This window comes from Pelodiscus sinensis, chromosome 18 (assembly GCF_049634645.1).
Source record: "Pelodiscus sinensis isolate JC-2024 chromosome 18, ASM4963464v1, whole genome shotgun sequence".
Lineage (NCBI taxonomy): Eukaryota > Metazoa > Chordata > Testudines > Trionychidae > Pelodiscus > Pelodiscus sinensis.
This window is the reverse complement of record NC_134728.1, coordinates 537,593-554,767: the sequence shown is the minus strand read 5'-3', so window position 1 is coordinate 554,767 and position 17,175 is coordinate 537,593. Positions and strand designations below refer to the sequence as shown.

Genomic DNA, 17,175 nt, shown 5'->3' with positions numbered 1-17,175 from the left:
TCCCGCCCCCGCTCCCAAGGTAAATCTCCCACTGACCAGCGCGCGGGGAGGGTCTGGGCCTGGACATGTACGATGAGCTATGCGGGGGTCACCCGACCTGCAGATGCAGCCACCTCTGGGGTGGGACGTCGGCGCCCAACAGGCTGGACTTGGAGGCGCAGAGGGCTGGCGCCAGCGGCGGCGAGTGAGGAAGGAGGCGGGGGCAGAGTGGGCAACGAGCCTGGAACGAGGCCAGGACTCCGGGTTTCACGAGATCCCGCGTGTCCATCAAGCCTTCCCCCCCCCCCCCTTGTTGGGTTGGTGTGGAAAGCGCCAGGCTCCTCCCAGGGCAGGGCTGTGACTGGCCGGCTCTGCGCCTGCTCCGGGCCCCTGGACCCAGCTGAGTTAATTCCCAGCAAGCACATTCAGCCCTGAGCAGGGCCCGCGCTGGCCCCGCACGCCCCCACTGCCACCCCCCATGAGAGGCCTCCTGTCCCCGGGGGGAGACTCCTGAGCCCCGGGAGGAAGTGGGGAGTTTGGGGGCTCAAAGGGGGGCTGCATCCAGGGGGGCTCAGTGCCCGGATCTTACTGGTTCAATGTGACGGGGGGGGGGGGGGAGTTTGTGGTTTCAGGGAACAGCCCAGAGGTGCAGCCGGGGCGTCTGGGACCCTGGTGCCCCCGACCCTGCTCAGAGGACACGGCCGGGTCTGGCCAGAGGCAGACAAGGGGCTGCAGAGGGAACCCGGCGACCGGCCCAGCTGGCCCCAGCGAGGGGGGAACATTGGACGGGGGGGGGGAAGAGGGGCCCAGGCGACCCTCTTACCAGGGGAGAGGACAATGGACGGGGGAGGGGCTGTTGCGGGGCTATTGGAGGGAGCCGGGGGCTGTTTGGGGCTGAGGGCAGGGCAGGGCAGGCAGGACTCAGCCGGCTGCAGGGGAGGCTGGCGCGGGGCTGGGGCCAGGCCGACCGGCCGGAGGATCCGTCGCTGTTCAAAGCCCAATAGCCCCGCCTGTGCGGTGGGGGCTGAGTCGCTCTGGGCTGGGGGACAGGGGGCACCGTTCCTTCTGGGGGGGCCGGGGGCCAGAGGGAGGGGACCCCCTGAGGGGGCTCATGGTGGAGGCAGGTGGCTGGAGGCCTGAGAGGCACCGACTGGAGGCAGAGGGGTGGACCCCCAGGTGAGAGGGGCCCCCCGAGAGAGGGTCACCGCACTGGAGCGGACCCCTGGGAAAGCAGCAGGGAGACAGCCCGGGACTGGAGGGGGGGCTCCCCGAGAAGGGGGTGCCGCACTGGAGAGGGGGGATCCGTCCAGGAGCCGAGAGGCCACACGTGGGCACAACTGGGGAGCCGTGACACCCACTTCAATGGCAGGGGGGTTGCATGGCGGAAGTGGCCCCCATTGCCCACGCCTGCCCCTCCCAAGAGGTGATCCGGCGAGGAAGGGCCCCCAGCGGGGGGGGGGGGGGGGCGAGTTAGGGCCATGCTGGCGCCTCGCCAGAAGGAGCAGCAATGAGCTTAGCCAACGGGGCACCAGGACTCCATGCCGCTCCGAGCTCTGCCAGCCGCTCCCAGGGGCCCTGCCGGAACGCCTCCCTCCCGCCAACACGCCAAGAGCGGCCGCTGCTTTGGAGGCGCCGCTGGAGGCCTGGTTCCCAGAGAGGCCAGGCCGCTCCAGCTCCGGGTTATTCCCAGCGGAGTGGGGGGGCGGGGAAGCCAGGCCCCCGCCATCTCAAACGGCGCACCCAAAATCCACCAGGCACCAAACCGCAGAGGCCCCGTCCAAGACGGCTGCTCTTAGCCCTGCTCCTGCTGCCTCCTTTCCCTGGGAGTCGGCTGCTTGGCACATCCCCGGCGTGGGAGAGGAAACACCCCACGGGCCAGCCTAGGCCGGGCCGGGCCGGGCGTCTCTCCTGGAAGCACCAGGACTAAGTCAGCTTGAAAGGCAGAACCAGACCCCCCGGCCTGGTGTGTTGTGCCCTAGCGAGTCCGATGACCATGAGGCATCGTCCCCCCTCCGCGTGCCATGCAGCACAGAACCGCCAAGGCCTGCCGGGGGGGGAGGGGAGATAAACACTAGACCTGCGGTGTCACGTTACTGGATTTGGAGGGGAGCAGCCAGATCACTGCTGCACCCATGGGGGGGGGGGGGTGTTGGCCCCAAGAATGGTATAAAAGGGGGCCATGTGGGGTGTTGAATAGAAGCTCACTGTCTGCTAATCCTGTGTACGCTGGTCATGAGACTGTAGAATGTCTGTGTGTGTAGGTAGGAATCTGTAGTCTGTGTGGATACTGAATATTTCCCTGCATGTGGTTGAGCAGTGGGCAGTGCCTGGCCTGTGGACATGCTAATCAGCGAGGCCCTGTGGACAATGGCTCTCAATGGGCCAAGGACACACCTAAAGAATGAGGGTGACTCATACCTAAGGGCTACCAGCAGGGGACACAGGAATAAGCCGCGGGCCAGGTGACCTGCTGTAGCCAAGAAGAGACCAGGAAGGAGGGATAAAGAGGCCATGTGGTGGACTCCATCTTGGTCTTCAGCTCAGCACTTCATCCCAGAGGCAGCATTGCAGGGATTGAAGAGCCCAGAAGACCTGTGAACCCATCCTGATCTTAGGATGCGCAACAAGGACTTTTAAACCAGCAGCTGCAACATCTCTGCTAGAGCCTGCATCGAGGACTGGGAGATTCGGTGCATGTAACGTACTGTACTTTAATAACCTCACTCTCAGGCTTTTCTTTCTTGTGATAATAAACCTGTAGTTGTTAGATGCTAAAGGATTGGCCCAGCGTGATTTGTGGGTAAGGTCCAGAGGGTAAATTGACCAGGGATCTGTGGCTGGTTCCTTGGAACCGGACAGAACTTGTTCAGGGTAGGTGGGATTGGGTGCTAGGACCCCCCACCGGTGTGAGGCCCGGGGCCATCTGGGGCACGGATATTGCTGGGGCGTCAGAGGGGTTTTGCTCGTGAGGCTTCAAGCAGGCAGCTGAAGCGCTCTGTGGGACTGGTTTGTGGCCTGTTTGGAGAGGTCACCAGCCTGGGGGCTGTAAGGAGCCCCGGATTGGAGCAATTCGCCCTGAGCGGACGCCCTCAGCTGTGCCCAGACACGGCCCGGTCCGTCACATGCAGCGATGTCCCAATCCAGGCCTGAGCTGGTGGGCTGTGGGGCGGCTTGGGCAAGGTGCCAGGCTCAGGGAGGGGCCATGCCATTCGGCAGCAGCAAAGGTTCTTGCCCCACTGGGACACAAGCAGAGAGAACCCACAGGAGGCCAGCAGGAGAGTCGCTGTCCATGTCAGCACCCCCGAAATCCTGCCCCCCCCCCGGGAAGAGGAGCGGGATGGAGGCCTGGCAGGAGAAACTGAAGAGCTTCCCACTGCTGGGCAAAGCAAGGCCCCTGCTCTGCCGGCCGCTTGGCACCCAGATTGCTGGGAAAGGCGCCCATGGCTTAGCGGCTCTGCTGCCTGGCTGGCGGAGGATTGTTCAATTCCAATTAGCTGCTGTTGCCCTAATGGGATCGTTCCCGCTGCCTTGCCCGTCGCCTGCCAGCCTTCTTCCGGGGAAAGGCGAGCGGAGACAGCTGACGGGCGAGGGGTGTCAGGAGTAATTGTCTTGAACGACTGCACGAGCGGCAGCAGGAAAAACACAGCGGCTGGAGAATTCCCACCAGGAAGCTTGATAAAAAACCCCAGAAGCCGGTGGAGTGTTTCTGAAAGTAATTGCTAGAATAATCAGTGGTGTGTGCGACAAAGGAGCAGGGCAGCACCGCGGGGAATCAGGGCACGGCTCCCTTAATCCTTCAGCCATTAAACTAACTGGCTTCTGCATGGAAGACGCTCACACTTGCAGCCGATGCAAAGAGGAACCCGGGTTCTCCTGCTCTGGAATGCAGCTGTTTACCAGCCGGCTCCGTGCGCGCTGACGAGGGCTGACCCAGGCTCGCGAACCGATGGCACCCGCCCAGCCTGCGCACGCTGTCTGCAATGGGGGGCATGAATAATTGAAGGTGCCAGCGGAGGAAGAGAGAGGCAGAGATGGGGGAGGCGAGTGATGGGGGCGTACAATGCCGGAGCAGCTCCCTGCTGGGGGTGCCTGGCCAGGCACAAACCCAGGCCCAGCTAGCTCAGGGCAAAGCAGCGTAGGGCGAGAGGTGAGAGGAGAGCGGAGAGCGGAGCTGAACGGCCTCTTGCAGCCAGGCAGGCCGGGAGCCCATGGCTCGGGCATGCACCGAGGAGGAGGGTGGGGGACTAACTGCGCCCCCATCCCCCCGGAAAGGAAGAGACAGCAGGCACCCAGGAGCCCTAGTCACGGCCCATAACACCACGTGCAGAGCCTGGTGAACTGAGGGAAGATTTTCACTCCCACTCCCCAGTGCTGCCCGTGGGCAAGGGGTTCGAATATTGCCCCTCCTAGAGCCCGCTTTCGGGTTCACTCTCACCGCAGATCTGGGGCGCCTGGGCTGCTCGGCCCTCCCCCAAGAGCCTCCTGTGTCTCCCCTTTGGCCAGTGGCAGATGCGCCTCTCTGAAACCATTTCTCCCTGTCCCAGAGGCTGCAAGGCCCTGTCTGGGCCCGCTGAAGGCCTGGGGAGGCCTGGGCCTGCCATTCGACCCTGGCATGGGTGCTCCCAGTCTGACGTGCCCCTGGACTTGGAGCCTGGTTCCAGCCCCCCGGGCACAATGTTTGTCACTTCAGGGGGGCTTCCAGGGCTCTTCCCCCCTCTCTCCCAGCCGCTCCCGCTGCCGGAGCAATGCCGCACCAGTGACTAATTAAATGATCAATCTCCAAGCTACTCACCAGCCGTGTCTCCAGGTTCGCCGCCCGCCCCGCGGCGCTCGGCTTGGTATTCGCCGGCCACGCACAAGCCACGTAGGAGACACGAGCCACTTGGTGCCTGCGTCTCAGAGCCTCCCGAAAGGGCTCGCTTGTGCAGGAGGGAGCGGCTACGGAGCTGCCCCCGGTGCCCAGCCCTGGGACACGGCTCCCCAACGCACCCGCCCGCTCGGACCCCTGCGCGCCGCAGCGACCATTTCAGACCGTGGCTGGCTGGCTGCGTTTCTGAGGGAGGCACTGGGGTGGCTCGGCCTCTGGCCCCCAGGGAAGGTGGCAAGCCCAGGAAACGCGCCGGGTTCTCTGGCACCAGCCCAAATGACACATTACACCAGAGTCTGACCACACGCTGCTGCCCAGCCCTGGCATGTGCCACCCCCCACAGCAGCACAGCCCTCCAGCATGGCGCCTGTGGTTGTGCCTCGGGGCAGGGACTGGCCTGCGCCCTGTGGGTGGCTGAGCCCCCAGAGTTTTGGGGGGCTCCAGGCCCTGAGCAGAGCCAGGGACAGAGCACAGACCAGGCTGCACCTCCCCCGCCCCGCCCGGGGATGTGGGAGCGCGTGGCTCGCCCCAGCGGAAGGCAACAGGCGCCCAGGGGGCAGGGGACCGAGCCTGGGGCAGCCAGTGGGAAGTTCGCGTGGAAAGCAGCCCGGCAGCGCGCGGAGCTGCCCGGGGAGGGGCTCGAGCCCCCGCCAGCTGGGAGGGGCCGGGCCCGGGGACCGGCAGAGCGGCCAAGGCGGGTTGGTCCTGCGGGGCGCCAGGGCTCCGGGCTCCGCGATGGGCTGACCAGCCCGCCCGCCCCCGGGCCCCGCTCGGAGCAAGGTCCCGAACTTTCCCCCGCTCGGCTCCCGGCAGAGCCGCGTCTCCCCGAGCTCCTGCGCCACCGACCCCCGGGCGCGCCCCCAAACCTCCGCACGCGAGCGCGCCCCCCGGGGCCGGCAGCGCCCCCTCCGCCGGGCCGCCCGGAGAGCCACCGCCCGGCCCGCGCACCGGCCCCGGGGTCCCCGCCCCGCCCGGGGGCGCAGGGCACGGGCCGGCACCCGGGGAGCGGCGGGCTCCGGGCGCCCCCAGCCCGGCCGGCGGCCCCCGCGAGCCCCGGGGGAAAAGGTACCGCCCCGCGCGCTCCAGCCCGCTCCCGGCTCTCACCGTTGGACGCGGGGGCCCGCGCCGGGGCGCCCAGCTGCACGTAGAGCCCCAGGTAGTGGAAAATCCCCAGGGTCACGCCCAGGGCGCCCATGGTGCTCACGGCTCGGTCCGTGCGCGCCTGGCTCCGGCTCACATCGGGCTGCGCGGCCCCCTCCGTAGAGCCGCCGCCTCCCTCCGGTGGCCAGGGCGCGGTGCCGGGCTGCTCCCGCGCAGCCTGCCGGAGACTGCGGGACTCGTCCCTGCCGCGGAAGGCGCCGCGCTCGGTGGCGGTGCCGCGGCTCGCCCAGAGCCTCCCCCAGCCGGCGGAGGGATCCGAGCGCTTGATTTAGCATCAAAGTTTTTCCCGGGGTCTCATTGGCCGGTTCGGGCCGGTCCCAGCAGCGGGGGCTCCGGGGCGCAGGTCGGGGGGGGGGGTTGCCAGGGGCGGGGCCAGAGTACCCCCCACCCACCCCCCGCGAAAGGCCGCCTCCGCCCGCCCGGGGCCCCGCGCTGCGCTATTGCCCCTGCCCGTGTGGAGCACCCGGGGCCATCGCCAGCCCCTCCCGCGGCGGGGCCCCCTCCCGGCCCGCACCATGGACAGCGCCCTCCAGAGCCCCGCGTCCAGCACCACGGACAGCGCCCGCCAGAGCCCCGCGCCCAGCACCACGGACAGCGCCCGCCCCGCGCCCAGCACCACGGACAGCGCCCGCCCCGCGCCCAGCACCACGGACAGCGCGCGCCCCGCCCGCCCCCAGGCTCCGCTGCGAGGCGTGGGAAGGGCCCCCAGCCCCGGGGTTCGTCCTGGGGGTCCGGGCCCGGCCTCCCCCAGCGCCCGCTGGCTCAGCCCGGGCTAACACCTGGGAGGCCGGGGCAGGGCAGCCCCCACGAGCTGCAGCAGGGCGGCGCCGGGAGGGACCAGGGCCCCCCCCCCCAGCGGTACATAGGGGGCCGAGCCGGGATGACATGGGGGGGCTTACCCTGTCCCCCCTGCTCCCGAGTCACGGGGGGAGGGGGCCGGGGGCGAAACTACCCCGGCGACCAGGCCAGGCGGGGAGCTCTGCCCCCGGTGCCTGCCCTCCCGAGTCCCCGCCTCGCCCCGCGGCTGGGGGGCCGCTGCTACTGTCCACTCCAGGCCAGCTGGTGAAGCGGCTAAAACCCACCGGCTGCTGCCCTGATCAATCCGTTCGTGCCTAAGGCTCCTCTCGTTCTGCAGCCCCAGACCAACAGGGCTCCCGGCTGGGGCTATGGGAGGGAAAGGTCAAAGCCCGGCAACAAGGGAGTAGGCCCTGGGGCTCAGACAAAGGGGTCTGGACACGGCTTCCCGGCGGGGAGGAGAGAGCAGAAAGAGCTGTCAGGGCCGGCCCGCAGCTCTACAGAAGCGGGAGGGGGGGCACGAGTCCTGAGGGAGGGAGCGACAATCCTTTGCGGGCGGTAGCAGCGCAAACTGAAGGAGGCTGGTGATACAGCTCAGAGAGGAGATTCCCTGCTCCCCGCCAGAGGGGAACTAGAAAGTGGAGGGGACTCTAACCAAACCCCAAAGAACACTCAAGATTGCTGAAGAAACCAAGGCAGAGACTGGAGGCAGGAATTTATTGTTTTGCCTAAATGGATATAAATCAGAAGGTAGGAATTGTAGAAAATTGATAAGGGAAGCAAAAGGAGACAGAGACACCGATGGGCCAGAGAGTTAAGGAAAATAAGGAGACATGTTTGGGAACAGCACCCTAACAATGATACTGACGCATTAGGAGATAGATGCAAATAGTACAACTATGGCAGCTGTGTTCAAGAAATATTTATGTCTGAGGGAGACATGATGCATCCCGATGCCATATAACTCTGCCCTTCCCACCCCGCTAGCATCTCAGCATGAGCATGTCTGGCTAACTTGCACCCAAGAGTTTTAAAGAGCTGGCCGAGGAACTCACTGGACTGTTAACGCTGATTTCCAGTAAGTTCGGGGGGGGGGGGTGTCCAGCTCCCCAACCTGGGGCTTCCAGTTAGCCCCCTACCTCTGCCTTTAGACTCCGTTAGAACCCTGCTTCGGGAGCGGCTGGGCCCTCCGCGCCCAGTGATGTCGGAGCCAAGTGACTCTCAGCTCCTCCCGCCGCTTCCCGAGGGGCCTGCGGTGGATTTCGGGCCTGATGCTGGGCTCGCAGGCGGGACAGGCTTGGCCACGTGGGTTTAGTTCCCTTTCTGCCAGGGTTTGTGCTCACACCAGCCCCCGCCCCCTGCCCCACCTCTGCGCTCCCTCTCGTCCCCCTAGCGGCCGGTGGGCGCGGGGGGGCTGCGCTCTCCCTTTGAGTCACTCTCTGCCCGGGGGACGTGCTGCTCCCGCCACTAGGCTTTGCTGCTGCGGGGGCAGGGAGGCTGAGCCCTGGCTCCAGGGTGCGTGTCCCTTTGGGCAGAGCGAGCAGAGGCACAGTCTGGATCCCAGACCTCGGCGCAGGCTGGGCCCCGCCCCCGCGGCCCCGCAGGGAGTCGAGTAACCGATAACAAAGGCCCGTCGGTCGCTGCCGCAGCCTCCGCGCATCCCACCCCCGCGCCCCGCCAAGTGCATTTGTGCGCAGGCTGCCCAGCAGCGCGGCTCAGTCCCCGCTTGCGCCCCCGCTGCCGCGCTGCATTGAAGCTATTAGGAGCCAGGTGGGCAGGCAGCCCGGCTCGTTCCGCCTGGCACTGGGTCTGGGGGCTCACCCCCCCACCAGACAGACGCCGGGTGGCAGGCCACAGGGCCAGGAGGGGAGCTGGGTTTTAAACTGGCTCCCCTCGCGGACCAGCTCCGGCCTGGCCCCCCGCGCTGCTGCTTCTGGGACAGAACAGCGCGGAGTATCTGCCCCCCCCAACTGATCAGAATCGGGCCCACGCGGAGGGCGGGGCCTAGAGCTCACGTGGGCGGCTCGGGAAAGGCCCGAAGCTCGCAGAGGGGCCGCAGGCAGCGGATCAGGTGTCTGCTCCGAACTTCACCTCTCTCGCTCCGGCTGGGGGCGCGCCTGGAGGCGCGGCCGGGTCAGACCCCCCCGCCGCCTGTCCAGTGGGCTCGGACACACGCGGGGTTCTCCGCCCAGCGGGCTCCGTGTCAGCCACCTCTGCGATCGCCCGCGGTCTGGCTGCGGGGGGGCTGGGGGGCAGCTTGGGGCGCGCACAGCTCCGCACCCCGCCGCCTTCTCCACGTGCCGGGACCAGCCCCTAGGCCAGGCCCGGCAGCCGCCCCTGCCCAGCGGGGAACGGAACATTCCTCGGGCCCTGTCGCAACCCGGCTCCCGGCCCGCTCCCCGCTGGCTTCTGCCGCAGCTCGGCCGGCTCTTGCCGGAACTGCGCACCGGGGCGCCCCCGCTGTGTGTCCCCTCGGGTCCTCCCTCCTCTCGGCCCTGCAGCCAGCCCCTCCCTGGGCGTCCCCGCTCGCCGCAGCGCTCTCCTGGGCCCGGCTCCCGCCGGCTCCGGTCGCCTCCCTAGCACCCCGTGGCCGTGGAGCGTTGGCTGCCCCTGCCAGCGCCCCCGCCCGGGGAGGGGCGCCCCGCGAAGGCGGGAGCCTGCAGTCGTGGCACCAGCAGATCTGCCCGGGCCGGAAGGGGCAGAGACACGAGGCTCGGCCCCGCTAGCCAGGGGGCCCCGCGACAAGAGCCCGGCGGGTATGATAAGCCTGCGGCCGAATCAACCAAAGCCCTGGCCAGCGGCTCCGGGGTCCTGCTTCTGGCAGGGGGCCGAGCGTCACGGAGCCAGACTCGGTACGGATGGAACCGCTGCACGCCCCGGCTCCGCTTCCTGTGGGTTCTGGTCCCGCCATGCGCCCTTGGGCAAGCCGCGGCAGCCCCGTGCCTCAGTTTCCCCACCTGTAAACCCTCCTTTGTAAAGTGCTTTGAGCTCGCCCGAGGCGGCGCTTTCCCTGAGCGAGACTTTGGGAGTCTCCTCCCAGCAGGCCGGTGCCCCCCTCTCGAAGACCGGCCGGGATCCCTGGGCCTCGGCACTGAGAGCCCAGGCCTGGGAGGTGCCCAGCGGCTGCGCGTCCCTCGTAATGGCCCGCGCTGCGCAGGAGCGTCCAGCGATCCCGTTGAAACGCCTGGCGTCCGCTCCAATCGTCTCCGGCGCAGGCCAGGCCAGGCAGCGGCAAGGGGTGCGCGCTTGTGAGCTGACACTCGGGCCGGACGAGTCCCCGCTCCAGGAGGCTTCCTGGCTCCGGAGCAGCCTCGCGGGAAGGGAAAGAGCCAACCTCCGTGCACCAGGGGCACGCGTGCACATTTCACTTTCCAGCGCTCACTAGTGAACGGGCCCAGGCCCCGCCCCGCGCACCCCAGGGGATGGACGGGCGCTGCCGCGTGTGAACAGGCCCCTTTCCCTGCGCGCTCGGGGCCGGGTTTTTCAGGCCCGCGGCCGCGCTTCCAGGGCTGCTCGGAGCGAGAGCGGAGCCCCGGCAACCCGCTGCCCAGGCCGCGGGGTTCCTCGCTTCCTCCCGCGCCAGACCGCCGCCCTCGCCCTTGCACGCGCAAAAACGGCTTCTGCCCGCACAGCTCACCTGCCCCACGGATGAACAGCAAAGCCATTTGCATATGTAAATCAGGCAACCAAGAGCCCCGCCGCCCCTCGCGGAGGAAAGCGAAAGCTTTGCGCGCGCAGCACTGGAGGACGCCTGCTTGCGCGCGCGCATCTAGTTGTGCGCGCACGAGTGAGCGCGCAAAGCTGGAGGCTGAGTGGGAACAGCTGCGTGTTGGGAGGCGCGCGGAGGGCTGGGGAGAGCCCCGCGCGGCCGGGGCCCAGCACCCGCATTAGTTCACTGCCTAGGCCGAGGGGCCCCGCATCTCACCCTGGCGACGACTGGATCCGTCAGCCCAGTCTCAACGGAACCGACCTCTGCGAACAAGCGGAGCCGCCCTCGGCCGGGGCAAGGCAGCGCGGCTCCATCTCGCGTGGGCGCACGAGGGCTCAGCGCGGGAGCCTTTCGCCAGGCCCAGGCTGCACCCCCACGCGAGCCCGCGCCCCTGAGAGCGGCGCCCTCCCCCCAGTTCCCTGCCCACGGGAGCGCCCGGGGTCCCCCCTCCGGCGAACCAGAATCGCTGCGCCCGGGGCGGCTGGTCTTGCAGCCAAGACTTGGGCAACCTGGTCACATTCCCCGCTCGTCTCCCGTGTCCTTGCGTGACCTTGTCCCCCTGCGCCTCGGTCCCCGCGGCGGCCTGGCCACAGCCCCGGCCTCCCGGGGCGCACGGAGAATCGGTCCCCGCAAAGCGCCGCACCCGGCGCGGAGCGAAGGCCGGAGGCAGCAGCTGCTCCAGGATCGCGTCTTCCAGGGGCAAAGCTCCGCAGCTGCCCCGATCTAGCAGCGCCGGCTCCCGGGCAGCTGGACAGAGAGCGGGGGGGGCGCGTGGAAAAGGAGCGTTTCCGGCTCCGTCACTTCACTTGCTCTTCTCCCGCGCCCCGTCCAGCCCGGCGGACACGGGCCGGTCCCGGCCCCGGCCCCAGACCCGGCTTCGAAGGGCCGGAAACCAGCCACGAGCCGCCCCGCCCCGGCTCCCGCCACCTTCCCTGCTAGAGCCTGCGGCGCCTCCACGCAAAGCCCCGGCCCAGCGGGGACTCCAGGGCTGGCAGGAGGCCACCCAGCGGGCCAGGCCCTTCTCTCCGGGCACCCTGCACGGAGGAGCGGCCCGGCCCGGCCCTGGCTACGTGGCACCGATGGGGAGCTGAGTCGGGCCAGGCCGCGTGTGGCGCACCCAAGGCGCACGGCGGAGCGGGGAGACCAGCAGGCGCCCCCCAGCCTCCACAGTGGACCCCAGTCTCCAGCCTGGGCTAAGCCCGGATCCCCTCCCCTGCTCCAAAGCCCTTGGCCCAAGACCAGAGCCTGCACCCAACCCCCTCCCCCAGTCTGGTGCAAGTGAGGGAGGAAGGGGGCTGGAGCGAGCGGGGGGAAGGGTATTGGGGTTGAGGCAGATCGTGCGTTGCCCCTACATTGAAGAGACCTTGTGGGTAAAAAGGTTGGAGGCCTCTGGCCTAGGGCCCCGGCCGCCCCCACCCCTGCGGCAGACGCTCGCTCACCTCCCATGTCTCCACAACGCGGCTCATCCATCATCTTCCCTCTAATTCACTTCCACTTTGCCTCCTCCGGCGGGTCTGTGCAACCAGCGACGGGCCCGGGGCCAGAGCCAGGCGCAACACACCGGCCTCGCGGGGAGAAATCAGCTCCCAGCTGGGCACCAAGCCGCCCTTGGGGGGGGGGGGGGAAGGCCTGCCCCACTGCCCGGTCTTACCGGGGCTTAGGCCCCTGCCCCAGCTCAGCATCCCCCACGCAGAGCGCACGGCTGCAAGGAGCCCAGGGCCGGAGCAGGCGACCCCCATGACCTGGGGATTTCACTGCCAGCCCAGGCTGGCTGCCCACTGTGGGGCATGAAGGGCGGGTGCACCCCCAAGGGCACGGCTGAAGCCAACGCAGGTCTGGCCTAGCTGGATCCGCATCCTCCATCCCCCAGCAGGGAATGCTCAGGCCAGGTTCTGGTCCAAGCACAGCTCTGACCTTGGCCGAGTCCCCAGCTCTCCCTGCCTCAGTTTCCCGATGTGCAAACAGGAGTGATTCCTACCTGCACCACAGGAGTGTGGCGAGAGGCCACGTGCCAGCACCTTCCACAGCCAGGCCACGGCCCTGTGGCCTGCCATTCCCGGGCCCCCAGCCAGAGTGCCCTTGGTCTGCACAGCAGGAGGCTCAGAGCGGCCCAGGGATTTCCAACCCTCCCCCGGCACATGGATGAGGATCTGGCGCTGGCTGCCTAATGGGACAGGAGGGGAGGGGCCACAGAAGGAGAGGACAATGCAGATCCATTTCCCCGCTACCACCTCTGGTCCTGGTGGCCCTGGGGTCAGGGCATTCCCATGTGCAGGCAAAAGACTGCACCCCCGACTTGTAACCCAGAGCCCCAAAGCCTCTTGCCCCACGGCTCTGGTCTGGGACTTAAACACCTCCAGGGATGGAGATTCCACCCTCTCCCTCGGGAACCCAGCCCAGCGCTTCCCCCCCGCCTAGGGAAATCGTTTTGCCTAATCTCCACCGTAGACCTCCCCCCCTGCAACTTCAGAGCACTGCGACCAGGGGCTGCTACCAGGGAGTTTCAAGAGCTCTCCAGGTGAAGGCGAATAGAATACAGGACCCTTGAGGCAAGTGGCTGGCTGTAGCGTGGGGGTGTTTGGGGTTTACGTGCTAGTTGCCCAAGACAGCGTGTGCTGAACTTGTGCTCATCTGTGTGGAGATTCAGGTGCTGAGCTGTTTGTGTGAAGGGCCCTGTGCTGTGGGCTGGAAGCTGTGAGCTTCTTAAAGAGGAGGTGAAACCTAGGGCCCTCTGTTCATTGGTCAAGCCTTAAGCAGGGGTAGGGGCAGCAGGACAGCCAGGGCTTTATAAAGGCCATGACTAAGCGCCCAGGGACAGCTAATGGGGCTGGAGGGGGAGCTGGACGGGGCGAGGGACATGTGCCATTCTTGAAAACTAAAATAAAATCAAAACTTCCTGATTTAAATAGTCAGGGACCCACTCAATACCCTAGGTAGCTGTAGGGGAGAATGCAGGCAGCAGCAGAGCGGGGGGTTATCCTACGTAGCATGAGATACCTGCCCTGTGGGCGGGAGGGGTGTGTGCGCATTTGGTGCAAGGAGCCCTGGCCCTCAGAGACGCACACCGGCTTTGGAGGCCAGGGTGTCTGACCTGGAGGAGCGGAGGGAGGCAGAGAGGTATGGTGATGAAGCTTTTCTAAACTAAACAAGCCCAGTTCTTTCAGCCTACCTTCATAGCTCATGTTCTCTAGACCTTTCATCATTCGTGTTGCTCTTCTCTGGGCCCTCTCCAATTTCTTCACATCCTTCTTGAAATGCGATGTCCAGAACTGGACACAATACTCCAACTGAGGCCTAACTAGCGCAGAGCAGAGCGGAAGAATGACTTCTCGTGTCTTGCTCACAACACTCCTGTTAATGCCTCCCAGAATCATGTTTGCTTTTTTGGCAACAGCATCACCCTGCTGACTCATATTTAGCTTATGGTCCACTATAACTCCTAGATCCCTTTCTGCTGTACTTCTTCCCAGACAGTCACTTCCCATTCTGTATGGCTACGTCTACACTGGCCCCTTTTCCGGAAGGGGCATGTAAATTTCACTAGTCGTCGTAGGGAAATCCGTGGGGGATTTAAATATCCCCCGCGGCATTTAAATAAAAATGTCCGCCGCTTTTTTCCGGCTTTTAAAAAAGCCGGAAAAGAGCGTCTACACTGGCCCTGATCCTCCGGAAAAAGTGCCCTTTTCCGGAGGGTCTTATTCCTACTTCAAATCAATGGGACACAGTATTGGGTACAAAATATATCGGAAGGACAGAACAGGTCATGCGGGTGGGAGAGTGGCACTATACGTGAAAGAAAATGTAGAATCAAATGAAGTAAAAATCTAAATGAGCCAAAATGTTCCATAGAATCTCTCTGGATAGCAATTCCATGCTCCAATAATCAGAATATAGCAGTAGGGATCTATTACCGACCACCTGACCAGGACATGATAGTGACGATGAAATGCTAAGGGAGATTAAAGAGGCTATCAAAATAAAAAAACTCGACAAAAGTGGGGGATTTCAACTATCCCCATATTGACTGGGTAGATGTCACCTCAGGACGGGAATGCAAAGATGAATATTTCTTGATACCTTCAATGACTGCTTCTTGGAGCAGCTGATTCTGGAACCCACAACGGGAGAGGCTGTTCTTGATTTAGTCCTAAGCGGAGCACAGGATCTGGTTCAAGAGGTAAATATAACTGGACCTCTTGGAAATAGAGACCATAATGTAACAACATTTAACATCCCTGTGATAGGAAAAACCCCTCAGCAGCCCAATACTGGGACATTTAATTTCAGAAAGGGGAACTACACAACAATGAGATTAGTTAAACAGAAATTAAAAGGTGCAGTGACAAAAGTAAAATCTCCGCAAGCTGCATGGAAGCTTTTCAAAGACACCATAATAGAGGCCCAACTTAAATGTATACCCCAAATTAAAAAACAGAGGAAGAGAACCAAAAAAGTGACACTATGGCTTAAAAACCAGGTAAAAGAAGCAGAGACAGATAAAAAGACATCTGTTAAAAAGTGGAAGTAAAATCCTAGAGAAGAAAATAGAAAGGAGCGTAAACTCTGTCAAAATTATGTGTAAAAATATAAGAAGAAACGCCAAAAAGGAGTTTGAAGAACAGCTAGCCAAACACTCAAAAAGTAATAGCAAAATGTTTTTTAAGTGCATCAGAAGCAGGAAGCCTGGTAAACAACCAGTGGGGCCCTAGGAGGATCGAGGTGCTAAAGGAGCACTCAAAGATGATAAAGTCATAGAGGAGAAGCTAAATGAATTCTTTGCTTCAGTCTTCACAGCTGAGGATATCAGAGAGATTCCCAAACCTGAACCATTATTTTTAGGTGACAAATCTGAGGAATTGTCCCAGATTGAAGTGTCATTAGAGGAGGTTTTGGAACAAATTGATAAACTTAACAGTAACAAGTCACCGGGCCCAGATGGCATTCACCCAAGAGTTCCGAAAAAAACTGACATGAGAAATTGCAGAACTATTAACTGTGGTTTGTAACCGATCCTTTAAATCAGCTTCTGTACCTAATGACTAGAACATAGCTAATGTGACACCAATATTTAAAAAGGGCTCTAGACGTGATTCTGGCAATTACAGACCAGTAAGTCTAACGTCTGCACCGGGCAAATTAGTTGAAACTATAGTGAAGAATAAAGTGGTCAGAAACATGGTTGAACATAACTTGTTGGGGGAAAGTCAACATGGGTTTCTGTAAAGGGAAATTATGCCTTACTAATCTGCTAGAGTTCTTTGAGGGGGTCAACAAACATGTGGGCAAGGGGGATCCAGTGGACATAGTGTGCTTAGATTTCCAGAAAGCCATTGACAAGGTCCTTACCAAAGGCTCTTAAGCAAATTAAGTTATCATGGGAGAAGAGGGAAGGTCCTTTCATGGACTGAGAACTGGATAAAAGACAGGAAACAAAGGGTAGGAATAAATGGTCAGTTTTCTGAGTGGAGAGAGGTAACTAGTGGGGTCCCCCAAGGGTCTGTCCTGGGATCAATCCTATTCAACTTATTCATAAATGATCTGGAGAAAGGGGTAAACAGTGAGCTGGCAAAGTTTGCAGACAACACTCAACTGCTCCAGGTAGTTAAGACCAAAGCAGACTGTGAAGAACTTAAAGATCTCACTGAACTAAGTGATTGGGCATCAAAATGGCAAATGAAATGTAATGTTGGTAAATGTAAAGTAATGCACCTTGGAAAAAATAATCCCAACTGTATCTACTATGTGATGGGGACTAACTGAGGAGGGATAGCTCAGTGGTTTGAGCATTAGCCTGCTAACACCGAAGATTGTGAGTTCAGCCCTTGAGGGGGCCATTTAGGGATCCGGGAAAAATCTGTCAGGGACGGTGCTTGGTCCTGCTATGAGGGCAAGGGGCTGCACTCGACCTCTCGAGGGCCCTTCTGTGAGATCTGTATATCGCCATATTATATTATAATTCAGCTACAACTACTCAGAGAGAGATCTTGGAGTCACTGTGGATAGCCTTAGTGGATGTTTTCAGAGAACTACGTCTACACTGTGTGTTTTGCTGGAAGAGGCAAGGCAAATGAAGCACAGATTAGCATTTTCCCGTGCTTCATTTGCATAATCTTTTCCGATCTCTTTTTTCACAAAGATATGCTGTGTGGACTTGTCCGTTGTGTGCAACCACCCTGCCCCCCCGAGAGGCATAAGGATCTTGCGCAAAACAGACACGTCCGCACTGCATGTTTTTGTGCAAAAACCTCTTGCGTAAAAACGAATCGGAAGAGATTATGCAAATGAAGCGTGAGCAAATGCTAATCCACGCTTAATTTACATTTTCTCTTCTGGCAAAACGAGTAGTATAGACATAGCCTCAGTGCTCAGTGGCAGTCAAAAAAGCAAATAGAATGTTAGCCAGCATTAAAAAAGGGATAGTGAGTAAGACAGAAAATATCTTATTGCCTCTGTATAAAACCATGGGACGCCCACATCTCGAATACTGCATCCAGATGTGGTCGCCTCATCTCAAAGACAATATATTGGCATTGGAAAAAGTTCAGAAAAGGGCAACAAAAACGATGAGGGGTTTGGAACGGGTCTCTCATGAAGAGAGATTAAAAAGACTGGGACTTTTCAATTTACAAAAGAGGAGACTAAGGGGGGATATGATAGAGGTCTA

At 62.3% G+C, this 17,175-nt stretch overlaps 1 protein-coding gene across 2 annotated transcripts in view; it reads right to left on the bottom strand.

The window, feature by feature from the left end:
- VSTM2L (V-set and transmembrane domain containing 2 like) overlaps window positions 1-11,074 on the bottom strand; it is a 42,802-nt gene extending 31,728 nt beyond the window's left edge. Inside the window, exon 1 of one of the 2 annotated variants that reach the window (XM_075900797.1) lies at window positions 10,440-11,074. In XM_075900797.1, the coding sequence (XP_075756912.1) occupies window positions 10,440-10,473 (34 nt within the window). In that variant the 5' untranslated portion in view covers window positions 10,474-11,074. Of the gene's footprint in view, window positions 1-5,950; window positions 6,198-10,439 lie in introns of those variants that run through there. The other variant, XM_075900796.1, reaches the window with a different exon arrangement.
- Window positions 11,075-17,175: the final 6,101 nt, after the last annotated feature.